This window comes from Amphiura filiformis, chromosome 17 (genome assembly GCF_039555335.1).
Source record: "Amphiura filiformis chromosome 17, Afil_fr2py, whole genome shotgun sequence".
NCBI lineage: Eukaryota > Metazoa > Echinodermata > Ophiuroidea > Amphilepidida > Amphiuridae > Amphiura > Amphiura filiformis.
The window spans coordinates 23,333,698-23,349,307 of NC_092644.1; the positions used below are offsets into that span (position 1 = coordinate 23,333,698).

At 35.3% G+C, this 15,610-nt stretch overlaps 1 protein-coding gene across 1 annotated transcript in view; it reads right to left on the reverse strand.

Moving 5' to 3' along the window:
• The window catches only part of LOC140137073 (uncharacterized), a 37,909-nt gene extending 24,477 nt beyond the window's left edge, over positions 1 to 13,432 (reverse strand). The window contains exons 1-2 of the mRNA XM_072158731.1: positions 13,418 to 13,432; positions 12,671 to 12,710 (exon numbers count right to left, since the gene is read on the reverse strand). Coding sequence (XP_072014832.1) covers positions 12,671 to 12,710; positions 13,418 to 13,432 — 55 coding nt within the window. The remainder of the gene's footprint in view (positions 1 to 12,670; positions 12,711 to 13,417) is intronic.
• Positions 13,433 to 15,610: the final 2,178 nt, after the last annotated feature.

A 15,610-nucleotide genomic window follows, 5' to 3' on the forward strand; every position in this document is an offset into this window, starting at 1 on the left:
TTCATACATACATTATTCATTCATAGTGGCACACACTTATCCAATTAGGCCTATACGTAGGAGCGGGTGCGCGTGGTGGGAGTCCGAAGGATCATTAGTCCGAAAACCCAATAACTTAGTTATAACCCCAACCTGGATCTAACCCTATTCCTAACACAACACTATAAACCTTAATCCCAATGCTTAATAGGCCTACTCTAACCCTAACCCTTACCTTATCCCTAATCCTATACCAAGGGGCTGTGCAATAATTATGAGCACCCCCTCCCCGGTAAAATTTCCAAATGGCTTGCCAAAAATGCCCCCCCCCACGTGGCCTACCAAAACTCGCTTGCCCCCCCCCCCCCCTCTTAGCACATACGTCATTTTTTGGGACCTTATCCCAGCAAACACAAAACGTTTTCGACATCATTCACAAAAGGTTATAAAATGTTATCAGAAAACGTTTAAATGTCGGGTTATATAAAGGTTATATTAAGGGTATAAAACGTTTTCATAACATTAAAAAATATTTTTTGATAATCTACTGCCCAGAAAACACAAAACGTATTACAGAAAACGTTTAAATGTCGGGTTATATAAAGGGTATAAAACGTTTTAATAACATTCCAAAAACATTTTTGAAAACTTGATACAAAACATTCTAAACAGAATGTTATTTTGGGATTGAAAAAATATTTTGCGAAAAATGTTTGCCCCAAATATTTGCAATAACGTTTTAAAAACGTTTTCATGACCTTTATATAACCCGACATTTAAAAATGTTATTAAAACGTTTTGAAAAAAACTTTTTAAGAACAATTCTGTGTTTGCTGGGTACAAATATTTTAACATAATGTTATTTAAGTGTTGACAAAATATTTGGCAAAAAATGTTTGCATTAATAGTTTACAATAGCATTTTGAAAACATTGTTAAAATATTGTTGTAGTGTGTTTTATACAAAACGTTTTAAAACGTTTGTATGACCTTTATATAACCCGACATTTTAATGTTATAAAAACGTTTTTACCCAAAAGCCAAAATATAACTTATTTAAAACGTTTCAAAACGTTTTTGTGTTTGCTGGGATGGTCTATACTCTAGATACTAGTACATGTTGCGAGAGCCAAAACACACCAAATGATTCAGAAAAAGTAAATTGACCTATCTTCGACCCTGGTCTGCGACATACCGTTCTTGAGTTATGTTATAAGGAGAAAGGTCAAAATTGGGGGCTGGTCAGTTTTTTTGGCCACACATGGGTCAAAAACTAAAAGTGCCCCGATTTCAATGAAAATGGTCTCAAATTGTTCGTCATTTAAATGAACTCAAGGAATTGTTCTCACCATGATAAATGACCATCAGTAAGTAGGCAGCCAGCTAATTTCCCCGCACTTTGTTAAATCATGTAAAATCAGCCGTTTTTTGGCGATTTTAGCCATTATAAGCCCCCGCATAACTCTGAAAGAGGGGCTGAGCCCCCTGCAGGAAAAGATCCTGGACACGCCGATGCCTACTAAGTAGAGTATTGATGATTAGCTGATATCAGCAACTAGATGTGAACATTACATTGGTAAACTCCCAAATAACGTGAAATACCGGGTTTTATAAAGGTCATAAAAATGTTTTAAAACGTTTTGTATGAACACTAAAACATTTTTATGACCTTTATAAAACCCGATATTTCATCATGTTTATGCATGTTATTAAAATGTTCTTTCCCGTTTTAAAACAACGATCTTCTATGATCACACGACATAGAATTTTAAGAAATCTAATTGGCTCTCTAATTGGCTCAAAGTTTATGCATACAGCGTGAAAGGTTACATTCCTTCCTTTTTGCGAAAGGGTTTCTTCGTCCTTTTTTTTCATATAAGCCTTTGTGAGATCCCAGCAAACACAAAAACGTTTTCGACATCATTGTTGTCAGAAAACGTTTAAATGTCGGGTTATATAGATGGTATATTAAGGGTATAAAACGTTTTCATAACATTGAAAAACATTTTTTGATAATCTACTGCCCAGCAAACACAAAATGTTTTACAGAAAACGTTTAAATGTCGGGTTATATAAAGGGTATAAAAACGGTTTAATAACATTCCAAAAACATTTTTGAAAACCTGATACAAAACATTCTAGACAGAATGTTATTTTGGAGTTGAAAAAATATTTTGCGAAAAATGTTTGCCCAAAATATTTACAATAACGTTTTAAATACGTTTTTATGACCTTTATATAACCCGACAGTTAATGTTATTAAAACGTTTTGAAGAAAACATTTTAAGAACATTTCTGTGTTTGCTGGGGCAAATATTTTAACATACTGTTATTTAAGTGTTGGCAAAATATTTGGCAAAAAATGTTTGCAAAAATAGTTTACATTAACATTTTTGAAAACATTTTAGAAATATTGTTGTAGTGCGTTTTCATGCAAAACGTTTTAAAACGTTTTCATGACCTTTATATAACCCGACATTTTAATGTTATTAAAACGTTTTTACCTAAACCAAAAGCCAAAATATAACTTATTTAAAATGTTTTTGTGTTTGCCGGGATATCTGCTCTTTTGATCAATCTTCAATCACAGGACAAGGAATTTCAAGCAATCTAATTGACTCAAAGTTGAATAGTTTATGCGTCATCCAGCATGAAACGTTACATTCCTTCCTTAGTTTACGTGTGGTCTCTGTGTAGTTTATTTTTCATAGGCCTGTCGTATCTATTCTCAGTGGCGTAGCTAGGGGTGGGCAGGGTGGGCGACTCGCCCACCCTGGAAAAATCTGGGGGGAAATGTTGGAGGGACAAGGGGGGAAAAGAGAAAGTAAAGGGGAAAAAGAAAAAAGGGAAAAGGAAAGGAAAGAAGTAAAAAGAAAGAAAGGGAAAGAAAGGAAGAGAACGGAAGCTAACATGGCTAAGGAATGGTGAAAAGAAAGGGTCAGCAGGGAAGGCAAAGTAACAGAGAGGAAAAGAAAATAAAGGAAAATGAGCGAAATGAAAAAAAAGGGAAGCCTAAGAGGGATGGGGGAAGGAATAGGGAAAGGGGAATGAAAGAGGGGAAACAGGGTAAAGAAAACAATTTGCATGTATATTGTGGGGAAGCAATTTATGCACAAGGGGAAAGAGTGTAAGAAAGAGGAAGAAATTGAAGAATATGAAGAAGGAAAGGAAATTTAAGGAAAGGAACGGGAAGTGATTTGAGGGGGAAGTATTAAGTGAGTGTAATGGAAGGGGAAGGAATGGGAGAAAGGCGAAGACATTGAAGAATGACAAACACAAAAAGAGAAGGAAGGGGAACTTAAGGAAGAGAATGGGGAGTAATTTAGGGGGAAGTATAATTTAATGGAATGGGGAAGGAATGGGAGAAAGGGGGAAGAAACTGAAGAAACCTTTTTTTACATGGTAAAATGTTCACATAAAAACGTTACAAATGTATGCAAGGAGGCTTCTCCTCATGGTATAAACATGCCCAAAACCCATGAGCTTCCGGGGCTTCGCCCCTCGACCCCCACCAGGGCCCTAATGCGGGCCCTCTACCCCACGCCAGTAAAGGTTCCACTCGCTACGTTCGCTCGTTTTGGTCTATTTCTTAATCAACTTGGGGGTTGTAGCCTTGCCCACTCTGGCAGAGAGGTCTGGCTACGCCCCTGTCTATTCTTTTGATCAATCTTCGATCACAGGATAAAGAATTTCAAGAAATCTGATTGGCTTCCATTGGCTCAAAGTTGACTAGTATAATGCTTACAGCGAGTGTTACATTCATTTTAATGAATGTAACACTCGCTGTAAGCATTATTATTAAAATATGTTTTTTTAATGTATTTTCATTACTTTGCAAGTTCACATATACATCCCATATTTGTGGTTTTAAAGTCCGAAGTTTTCTTAATAAAATTCGTCGTTCTGCAGCTGTACTATAAGAACATTCCGCAATATGACAGGGCCTAATATGGTTATTAAATCAAATCAGAGGAAAATGTGTAAAAAAGCGTTACTCACATGTTGGTGAAATGTTCATCACAGCTACCAAAAACCAAAGAATTAATTCTTTCAGCAGTTCCATGATGTAGATCAATACTCTGTTTCAAAAAGTTCCAGATATCTCTTTTCCCGGCTCTTTTCTCCTGTTTCAAAATTGTTCACGGATTAACGTCTTAAAACAGATTCTGCAAAGAATCTATGTTTTAAACTCATCATCCCGGACCTATACCATATCGCTTCCATAACTTTGTAAGTTACATTTCGACAAGAATACTACACCTATTCCTTTATTGGACAAAAGTACTTGGTAAATGATTGGAAAATCACTTTTAAGTCGATCTGTAACCACACCCGATGTTTGTCCAACTTGTGATCGTCTATTTTTGATTTAGGGGTGATATTTCCTCGTTGCAGATGCCAATTGTGAAATTACACAGCTTTCTCATCGAATTTTTGCCAGGTATATACCTTTGTTACAAAATGGAATAATCTGGTTGATTAGATCATTATCTTTAATTGGTTTCAAACTTGTTGATATAAGTTTGAAGATACTTTTTTATATGTTTTCGTTGCTTATTGTTTATAATCATATATTTCTTCTGTCCAACAGAGTTAACGGCTCCGACTCTACCAATTAACATTAACAAAGTTATGATAATTGGCGTCGAATACAAAAATGTCATTGAATCCAGTAGAGTTAAATGAAAATTAGAAAACAAATTACCGTTTGTTAACAATAATTATTAAACATGAAAAACAACCCAAAGCTTCACAACCTTTAAAATTGAAACGATTTGATAGTTTAGGTTCCATTATACCGTGGATGCCTCATGCATGCTCAGTTCTTGGTACTTGTCCACACAAATCATTGTTATGAAAACCTAGAATGGATTGGTATTGTCGTAAAATTCTTATATTTCAAGAACAAAACGGTCAATTTTCGAATTTAATAAGTATATGAAAACTGTTTTATTCCCGGGGTTTTATTGTGCAAATGCATTAAGGGATCTAGAATGAGCGTTTATGGCGTTTCGACAGTATTTGTTGTGGGACATGAGAGCACCTCAGACGTATCGAATTGCATTCTGAATACGAAGCATGTCTTTCTGATATCAAATAATTTTCATTTATTGAAATTCACGATATAATACAAATTTTATGACAAATTATTAAAATTTGACATTTTTCAAATTTTTGATATAAATTATAACAGTCCTCGAAATAAATTTTATAAATCTAATGATATATTCTTAAAGTGTATGTAGCTGGGAGGAAAAGCCGGCGATCAATTGAAAATTTTGACCTTTTATATTGAAGATATGGATTTTTTCCCAAAAAGACCTATTTTTTTTGGTGTTTTGGGAAAAAATCCATATCTTCAATACGAAAGGTCAAAATTTTCAATTGATCGTCGGCTTTTCATCCCACTACATATTATCAGATTTATAAAGTTTACTTCGACTACTGTTAAATATCAAAAATATCAATTTTAATGATTTGCCATAAAATGTGTATTACATTGCGAATTTCAAAAATCAAAATTATTTGATATCAGAAGGACATTCTTCGTATTCAGAATGCAATTCGATATGTCTGATGTGCTCTATGTCCCACAAAAAATACTGTCCAAACGTTCATACCCCAGCCCTTACAATACCCCAAAAATAAAATTTCCGACGATACAATTTCAGGGACTAGCTGACCATGCTCACACGATATAGCTGAGCTTTAAGCAAAATATGTAGCAAAATCAGAGGGTGTGTCTTGACAAATTAATTTCATTATATTTTTATCCACTTATTTTTTTAATGACAAAGTCATATTAACATGCTTGATTAAACGACCTGAAAGGTGCCTTTGATACATTACTTGCCTTGATGAGATAATACAATGCACAAAATACACAGGCACTATAATGAGTCCGCTAATAATTAGTTCCACTTCGATCGCTAACCATATACCCCATTGCACAATCAGGGGTATATTTTAATTCATCTAACCAATTAGTATTGTACTGACAACTTTGTTTTTCTTATTTTAAGCACGGCAAATAATTGCCATTTAATTTTTAAGCGAGTTGTGTTAGTATTTGTTGTGTCCTATTAATATGTGTGCCTATATAATTTTAAAATGTTATTTCCTTGTGTATATATTATGAGTATCCCCCCCCCCCCACACACAGAAATCACTTGTAACAGTACCCGTTAAAAACGATCGGCATCCAAGCAAGCAAGCAAACAAACAATATTCCGGTTTGGTTGCAACAACTTGAAGAAAAAAATTCAAGGTAGGTGACTGGCCCGATTGACAGAAACTTTTTTGAAGTTAGCTGGGGATGAGGCTATAGACGGTGGTTTAGAACACAAGCACTAAAACTACACAAGGAGTCAAAAATCGACTGTGACTTAGATTATCAATGCGCTATCCTGCTGATATCAACTAAATTTATATCAATGCCCTGATATCAGCTAGTTTATCAATGCCCTATCTATTGCTGATATTGTAGCTAGTTTATCAATGCCCCATGTATCAACTACCGTATTTTAACAATACTGAATCTGATATATTAAGTACATATATAGTTTATAATACCTGATCTACTGCTATTTATAATCGGCTAGTTTTATAAAAAAATTATATCAAATGCTATCAGGTAGTTTATCAATGCCCTTATCTACTGCAGATATCAGCTAGTTTATCAATGCCCTTATCTACTGCAGATATCAGCTAGTTTTCAGTGCCCTATCTACTGCAGATATCAGCTTGTTTGTCAATACCCTATCTACTGCAGATATCAGCTAGTTTATCAATGCCCTTATCTACTGCAGATATCAGCTAGTTTTCAGTGCCCTATCTACTGCAGATATCAGCTAGTTTATCAATACCCTATCTACTGCTGATATCAGCTAGTTTGTCAATACCCTATCTACTGCTGATGTCAGCTAGTTTGTCAATACCCTATCTACTGCTGATATCAGCTAGTTTGTCAATACCCTATCTACTGCTGATATCAGCTAGTTTGTCAATACCCTATCTACTGCTGATATCAACTAGGTTATCAATTCCCTTATATACTGCAGGTAGTTTATCACTAGTCCTTATATCTCTGCTGATATCAGCAAGTTTGTCAATGTCATTATCTATTGCTGATATCAGGTACTGTAGTTTATCAATGCTCATATCTACTACTGATATCACGTTGTTTATCAATGCCCTGTCTACTACTGGTATCAGATGATTTACCAATACCCTTATTTACTGCTGATAGCAGGTAATTTATCAATGCTCATACTATACCTACTGCTGATATCAGGTTGTTCATCAATGCCCTATTTTTGTGTCAGTTCCTGCAGAACTGACACCTTTAGTACAGGTTTGACGATCACGTGACAAATCGAATCTGTGACGTCAATATTAATATCGATATCAATTTAAGGCTGTTCTAGTTAAATTACATACTCATTGGCATTTTGGCTGTTCCATTTAATTTACATACTCAACATTTCCCTGTGCACTAATAGTCCATGAATTGATCCTGATTTGCATTGTCGTATAGAGTTATATTTTTGTACACAACAGGGATGTTACTATTGTTTTAACTAAATGAAGCATCCTTTTGCTTTTATCTTTCTTTGTCCTTTATTAATTATAAATTAGGTGATTTAATTAATATAATTCTTTGTTTCAGCGACTCAGGGGTAAACAGACAAACAAAAACATAGGTCAAAATCCTTCAATTTCTGTGAAAAATGAACAAAAAGTACCCAAATCCCTACATTTTATAGCTCCCTGTGTTATAGACAAATTTTATACGTCACATTTAAAATCATTTAAAATGACTTATAAATTGCCTTATGCTATAATGGGGTCTTATACATTTAACTTTGTTTTTAAATGCCTTTGGCTTCCAGGTTAGTTTCTCGGAGCTTTTTTTTTTTTTTTTTTTTTTTTTTTTTTGACGAGTTGTCAGGCATAAGCCTTTATTATACATATTACGAAAACCACATATTATACATATTTAAATCATTAAATCACACATTTTCAGAACACAAAGATTATTGCATTACACTATATAAAATATACAAGTATAAGAAATTAAGTTGAACAACTAGATACATTGCGAATTTTGAGTTCATTTAATATCAAACAAAAAGAGAAGATTGGGGTGATTATCATATCTATATTTTGCTAATACAAAGCTTGGTAATTACAATTACATAGTTGACAAACAAGTTGTCTTTGCTGTGTGAACCATGTTCACCAAACATGACATTTTTAACATTGAGAGAGATGTTATGTTGGATATTCAAAGATATCACTGTTTTGACTATGACTAGTTTCTCGGAGCTGGTGAGGTGTATCTGGGTGTAACTTGGTAGGGTGGTGGTAAGTGGCTGCCCTAAGACTTGATGCATTTTTTGGCGCAAAATATGCAAATTAGGTAGCTAACTTTAACTTAAAAATTGTTTTTTGGGTTTTTTTTGCCATTTTGAAGAACTACCGGTAGTGAGGCGTATAGGGATGTAACTTGATGAGGTTGTGGTAAGCGGCAGTTTCTCGGAGCTGGTGAGGTGTATTGGGGTATAACTTGGTAGGGTGGTGGTAAGTGGCTGCCCTAAGACTTGATGCAATTTTTGGCGCAAATTAGGTTGCTAATTTGCATAATTTATTTTACTTAAAAATTGTTTTTGGTGGTTTGTTTTGCCATTTCGAAGAACTGGTGAGGCGTATAGGGATGTAACTTGATGAGGTTGTGGTAAGCGGCAGCCGGCAGTCACAAGATCCGATGCAATTTTTGTCGCAAGATATGCAAATTAGTCACCACATTTGCCTATTTTTTATTTGTCAAATTGCTTTTGGCCATTTTTCAGAACTTGTGAGGCATATAGAAATGTAATTTGGTGGGGTGATGGTTAAGATCAGATGCTATTTTTGTCACAAAATATGCAAATCAGCCACCTCATTTCCCTTTTTTTCTATGTTTAAAAACGCTTTTTGCCATTTTTCGGAACTGGTAGGGGGTATATAGGGGCAGTCTTAAGATCCCACGTGATTTTTGTCGCAAAATATTCAAATTAGCCACCTCATTTGCATATTTGTTTATTTAAAAAAAAGGCTTTTTGCCATTTTTTGGAACTGGTGAGGCGTATAGAGTTTTAACTTGGTGGGATGGTGGTAAGGGGCAGTCTTAAGATCCCATTTGATTTTTGTCGCAAAATATGCAAATTAGCTGTCTCATTTGCATATTTTTTATTTTTAAAAACGTGTTTAGCTAGAATAGAAGGCTGACGCTGCGCCAAAACACGTATGTAAGTATAATTATTTAATGATAAATGAACTACCACTAAATGTTCCTGTCAGTGCTGCAGTGCAAAACTTCTCATGCAATTCCATCTTTTACATTACATTCATTACACCGTGGTACTTTCTCAGATTGACGCCACCAACATCAAGTTCCAGTAGGAATCGGATGAGGTGTGTGTGAGTTGATCAGTCAATTTGATATGGTGCTACGGTGTGGTGCAGAGCGTCATTGGGGTGTGTAGGGGATCTTTGTGCCGAGGTGTTCTTGGTTTTGTACGGGGAACATTTGCAAATTGCCAAATCAGTTTACCTACTTTGTGCAATTTCACTAATGATTATTGAATTATGCGATGTCTTTATACTTGGCAACTCAATTTTAGTATTATATTGTCTTTTTAATGTATTTTATTGTGTTTTTTAAAAATGTGTTTATAATTATGTACTGTGTAATTTTATTTCTTTTATTTTGGTGTGTGTATAAGGGACCCCATCCAGTGGGCCTGCGTGCCTGTTCGGGGATGCCCTTTTGCACCACACACCGCTTTTTGATATTTTGTGCAATAAAGGTATTAAACTAAACTAAACTAAACTAATAATTACATTGTAAATTGGAACTGACACCAATTTTTTTCAGGAATTCTTGTTTGGCTAGTATCAACTATTTTGTCAATACTGATATTAGGTAGTTTATCAATACCCGATCTACTGCTTCTGATATCGACTTGTTTATAAAAACCATATCTTATGCTATTAGGTAGTTTGTCAATGCCCTATCTAGTGCTTATACCAGTTAGTTTATCAATGCCCTTATCTACTGCTGATATCAGCTATTTTATCAACGCTGTATACTGCTAGTATTAAGTAGTTTATCAATGCCCTATCTACTGCTGATATCAGCTAGTTTATCAATGCCCTATCTACTGCTGATATCAGCTAGTTTATCAATGCCCTATCTACTGCTGATATCAGCTAGTTTATCAAGTCCCTTATCTACTGCTGATATCAGGTAGTTTTAATGCTCATATCTCTGCTGATATCGGGTAGTTTATCAATGCCCTATCTACTGCTGATATCAGGTAGTTTATCAATACTCATATCTCTGCTGATATCAGGTAGTTTGTCAATACCCGATTTACTGCTGCTGATATCAGCTAGTTTATAAAAATCATATCTTATGCTATTAGGTAGTTTATCAATGCCCTATCTATTGCTGATATCAGGTAGTTTATCAATACTCATATCTCTGCTGATATCAGGTAGTTTGTCTATACCCGATTTACTGCTTCTGATATCGATTTGTTTATAAAAATCATATCTTATGCTATTAGGTAGTTTATCAATGCCCCCTCCAGTGCTTATACCAGTTAGTTTATCAATACCTTATCAATGCCCTATCTAATGCTGATATCAGGTAGTTTTAATGCTCATATCTCTGCTGATATCACCTAGTTTATCAAGTCCCTTATCTACTGATGCTATCAGGTAGTTTATCAATGCTCATATCTACTGCTGATATGAGCTAGTTTATCAATGCTGTATATACTGCTGGTATTAAGTAGTTTATCGATACCCTATCTACTGCCGATATCATCTAGTTTATCAATGCCCTTATCTACTGCTAATATCAAGTAGCTAATTGGAGGTTAATAACTGCACATTGGTTATTTTGAGGGCATTGCCTTATCTACTGCTGATATCAGGTAGTTTATCAATGCCATATCTATTGCTGATATCAGGTTGTTTATCAATGCCATCTCTAATGCTGATATTAACTAGTTTATCAATGCTGTATATACTGCTGGTATTATATATATCAATACCCATCTAATGCTGATTTCAACTAGTTTATCAATGCCATTCTGCTGATATCAGGTACTTTATCAATGTTCATATCTACTGCTGATATCAAATAAAACTTGAATCAAGTTGTTTAGCAATGCCCTATCTACTGCTTATATTAGACATATCCCTGCTGATATCAGGTAGTTTATCAATACCATTATCTACTGCTGGTATTATATCAATGCCCTTATCTTTTGCTATATAGTTTATCAATGCCCAATCTACTGCTGATGTCAGGGACATGTAGTCAAAGCTGGTAAATTTGTTCATGTGTCAAAATCAGTTTAATGCAGATATACCAAGACTAGCAGCTTGCTAACTATGCTCATTTCATTAATATCTCATGCTCATATGCTCAGCTACCACAGATAGCGGGTAAGAAGCAAATGATATATCGACTTCTTGGAACACAAAAGGGTCAATTGCTTGGCTGCTCGTGTGTATGTGGTCCAGGCAGCCTATAGTCCGTCAACTCAGAAGTACAAAGTAAATAGACCTTGGAAACTGGAGGTATGAGAATAATTATTTCAGTGCAATGCATGTGTAAATGCTTCTGTGGCGCACCAACTGCTGCGCAATTTGCACTTACTGCGTGCACCACGCTATTTTTGAAGACGCGGTGCATATGACGCAAAGCATCAACCCCGATGCCACAGATTTGGTTTAATATACTTCTAGGTTGAAGCAGTAAATGCGGTTACCCTTTTCATGCTCCAAGCAGCTGAGACCTGATAACAGCACTAGACCATTTTTGAGCAATTATCTGGCATCAACAGTACACTACGGGATGGATTCTCATGAGTGGCACCAATGAATAAATATTCTAGTACATGCATGTAAAACCACCCAAGTTTTTTTGTATAAGGCCCTACTATAGTCTGTCTCATCTCAAGTTGAGTGAAACACCATGTTGAATTTATAAACATATACCCAAACATAGAAGGGCCATTTGTCCATACGCTGGCAATGCAACCATGTAAACACACAAGATTCAAATCTGCCCCCGAGAAATCCAACAAGACGTTACTCTCAATTTGAGTTTAAGATTTATAGAGACTATCATGTCATGGAACGAAGCTAGCCTGAATCCTTCTGGCCTCTAATGGCAGCGCCTTTTTTTACCCACAATCCTTCACGTTGCCTACCAACAGCACAACCCGATGACCGTGCGTAGTTCTTGAAAGACTGAAGGATCCAGTCTAGAACGAAGCCAAGCCAATAGCTAGAGACAGGGACAGCTGGAGGAGACTTGCAGCTTTATGGGCCACAGGGTCTGAAGTAGGTAGGTAGGTAGGTCCGGGGGCACTCAACTTAAATTTTGATAGGGGTGTGCGCTTTGAGAACTAAGAACTGATTTTGGGGCAAAATAGGGGCTTAATGAACTGAAATTTCAACATTTTTATGGGGGTCTGTGAACAAAAATTTAGCCAAATTATAGGTTTTGGAGCTAAAAATTTCAAATTTGTCCAAATTTGAGCTCAAATTTCATTCTGGAGCATGATGCAAAAGGGTCTTGAAGAACTGCCAGAGAGCCTGAAAAAGGGACCCTTGACCGCCGCGCATACCCGTACCATCTCTACATGTGAGTGCCCCCGGAGGTAGGTACTGTAGGAAAAGAAGATCAAATGATAATTGGTACCTTTAATAGTTCTGCTCCCTCCCCCCCACACACACAGTATCTGATATTACTTGTAACATTGGATCCTCTTAAAATTACAAATTTTACACTTATTAACATTTTACTTCGGTCATATTTAAATCTAGTTATTTTTTGACAAATAATCTTAAAATATTATTAGTAATAACTGTCAGGAAAGTTTTCAGGTCATTTTAAGCCATACTAATAAGTTAATAAGAAAGGAAACCGACTGGCCAGTCTATAGTGTTCTATGGGGAATTTAAAGTCATAATTCAAATATGTTGGGACTTCAATTCAAAACACAATGGAATGAATTTGGCTGGATCCAATTAGGTCTAATTTGGGACATGTGTAAACATTACAAAAATGCCAAAAAATCAGGTTTGAAAAGCTCATTTGAAACAATCATAAATGCATGACATGGCTACTATCAAATCTGGTGGATCTGATGTTGCATATATAGTAAGCCAAAAAATTAAGATACCAGTTATGTTCACCCCTTGTATATCCTAAACAAAGACACATATGTCATAATTGGAACCATCAGCCAATGGCTGATCTTTTAGCTCGAATTTAAGACCTCATTTGTTGAAATTGTTCAAGAAATAAAGATATGACGATCCAAAAACCCAAGGAAGATGCCAGGGGTGAACACAACTGGTACCTGGCTTACTGTAGATGTAGTCATCTTGGCACTACAAATTGATGAGTACCACTGATCATTCTTGTATCATGAAAATGTACTTAGAAAACAAAAACCAATCAAACATCAAACTTTTTTTGTAAGAAAATGCTTTATTTTAAAAGTAAATGTCACATCAGTACATTGTATTCTCAGCATAACACACTAAAATGTCACGGGGCAAGTTCAAAAAGACACCATCTGCAATAGCTGCCATGTGTCATTTTTATGTGTACAATATAGAATGCCAAAATTGTCACATGTCTATAGGGCAGCTATTGCAGATAGGGCCTTCTTACATTAAACCTTCAGTGTATTAACCATTATTAGTAACACAGGAAAATCACACTATGTGGCAAAATTATCTCATCTCCAATAGCTTCCAATGGCAAAGTTCAATAACCCCCATTCAATACTGCTAGCTAAAAATTTGACCTCAAGTTGTTGAGTATGAGTTATTGTACCTGTCATACTCAAAGGTCATTTCATGCATGCAGAAGCTTATTGGGGTTAAAGAACTGTACTCATGGATGACCATGTTTGAGGTCCTACGGTGGAAATTTTAATTGAATGAACAAAGCCCGACATAGCGAGAAAAGTTTTTGCGTACACTGCGCGATGTACGCCAGCGTGCGTGTGCGACTGTGCCTGCGTAACGCAGAAGTGAATCCAACCATGCCAACACACTTGTGATTGGTTAGTATTGTATCCAAGGCTGTGCACTTGTGTTGTAGTTTGAAATATGCGATATACGATCCCAGTTGGATCATATAGTGTTCATTCAATTGAAATTCCTTCTATAGTGTCAGGCCTATGATTTCGTCCTGCTGATTGAAAACTAAAAGTTTGGTTGGTGGATTTGGGATTTGTATGCAAATTAGTTAAGGTAGTATGAACGGCTACGGTGTCATGCTCAGATTTGCTTGAAAATGATACAGAATGTGGAGATGGGTGAGAAAAACTCACCTGCCAGTTTTTGTGATTGGAAAACCCCATAGACTTTGCACACGCCATGTTTTTGGCATGTTGCCAAGTTCTTCAAATCAGCTTAATTTTTCAAAACAAGTAATTTGCTTAAATGTGATTTTCTCTCCTTTATACCCACTGCATAAATCTGGTTTTTAATTTATTTTATTGCAAAAATGCTACTTAATAAAGGACAGCAATTTTTTCAAGATATTGGCTTTAACAAAGGAGATATAAAATGGTAATGTTAAACTATAGGTCCAATTTCAACAAACAAGGTGTCATATGAAAGGTAATCAAATTTAGAAAATTCTCTCGCCAGCTTTTTTAAATTAAGTGTTTCTATTTTAAGTTATAGGTGTTTCTAAATTTCCCTAAAATCAAAAATTACAAAATTAATTTTCTAAAAAATTAAACACTTTATCCAAAAAAGCTGGCGAGAGAATTTAGATATTAAGCTTAAATACACCATCCCTGAAAGTTTGGAAACCATAGCATACTCCATGTAGGCAAAAAAATTATAATGTGGAAAAATTTAGGTAATTTTCAAAAAATAAAGAAATACATAAGAAATGGTAAAATTTTTGTGAAACTCTAAAAATAGGTGGAGTGAAGACTTATCTTTAGTTTGTGTTAAGTTTTAAATTAATACACAATTCCAATTTGCTATTGTGGCTATTTTGCTGCAAGCTTGATTAGCCGTCATACTACCTTAACAAGGACATTGGGCTATTCCAGTTGAAATCTATACATCCCCTATTGAAGACAGACTTTAATCTCCCATATATATTTTCAATAGGAAAGGTCAAAATTTTCATATGATGGTTGTTTTTTCATCCTAGCTACATAAACTTTTTAAGTACATATCATTAGATTTATGTTTACTGTTAAGGGGGTACTACACCCCTGTCCAATTTTATGCCTATTTTTGCATTTTTCTCAAAAATTATAGCGCATTGGGGACAAGTAAGATATGTATATTATAGGGGCAAGGAATACAACTACTGCACTGGAAATTTTATTTCAGCACAGACAACAGTTGTGGAGTTACAGTCCAAAATGAGGGAAAACCAGTATTTGATCAATAAATCAATAACTACTTGCTTTGAGTTGCTGAATTTTTAGTGCAGTAGTTGTAGTCCTTGCCCTATAATATACATATCTTACTTGTCACAAATGCTAAAAATTTTTGAGAAAATGCAAAAATAGGCACAAAAT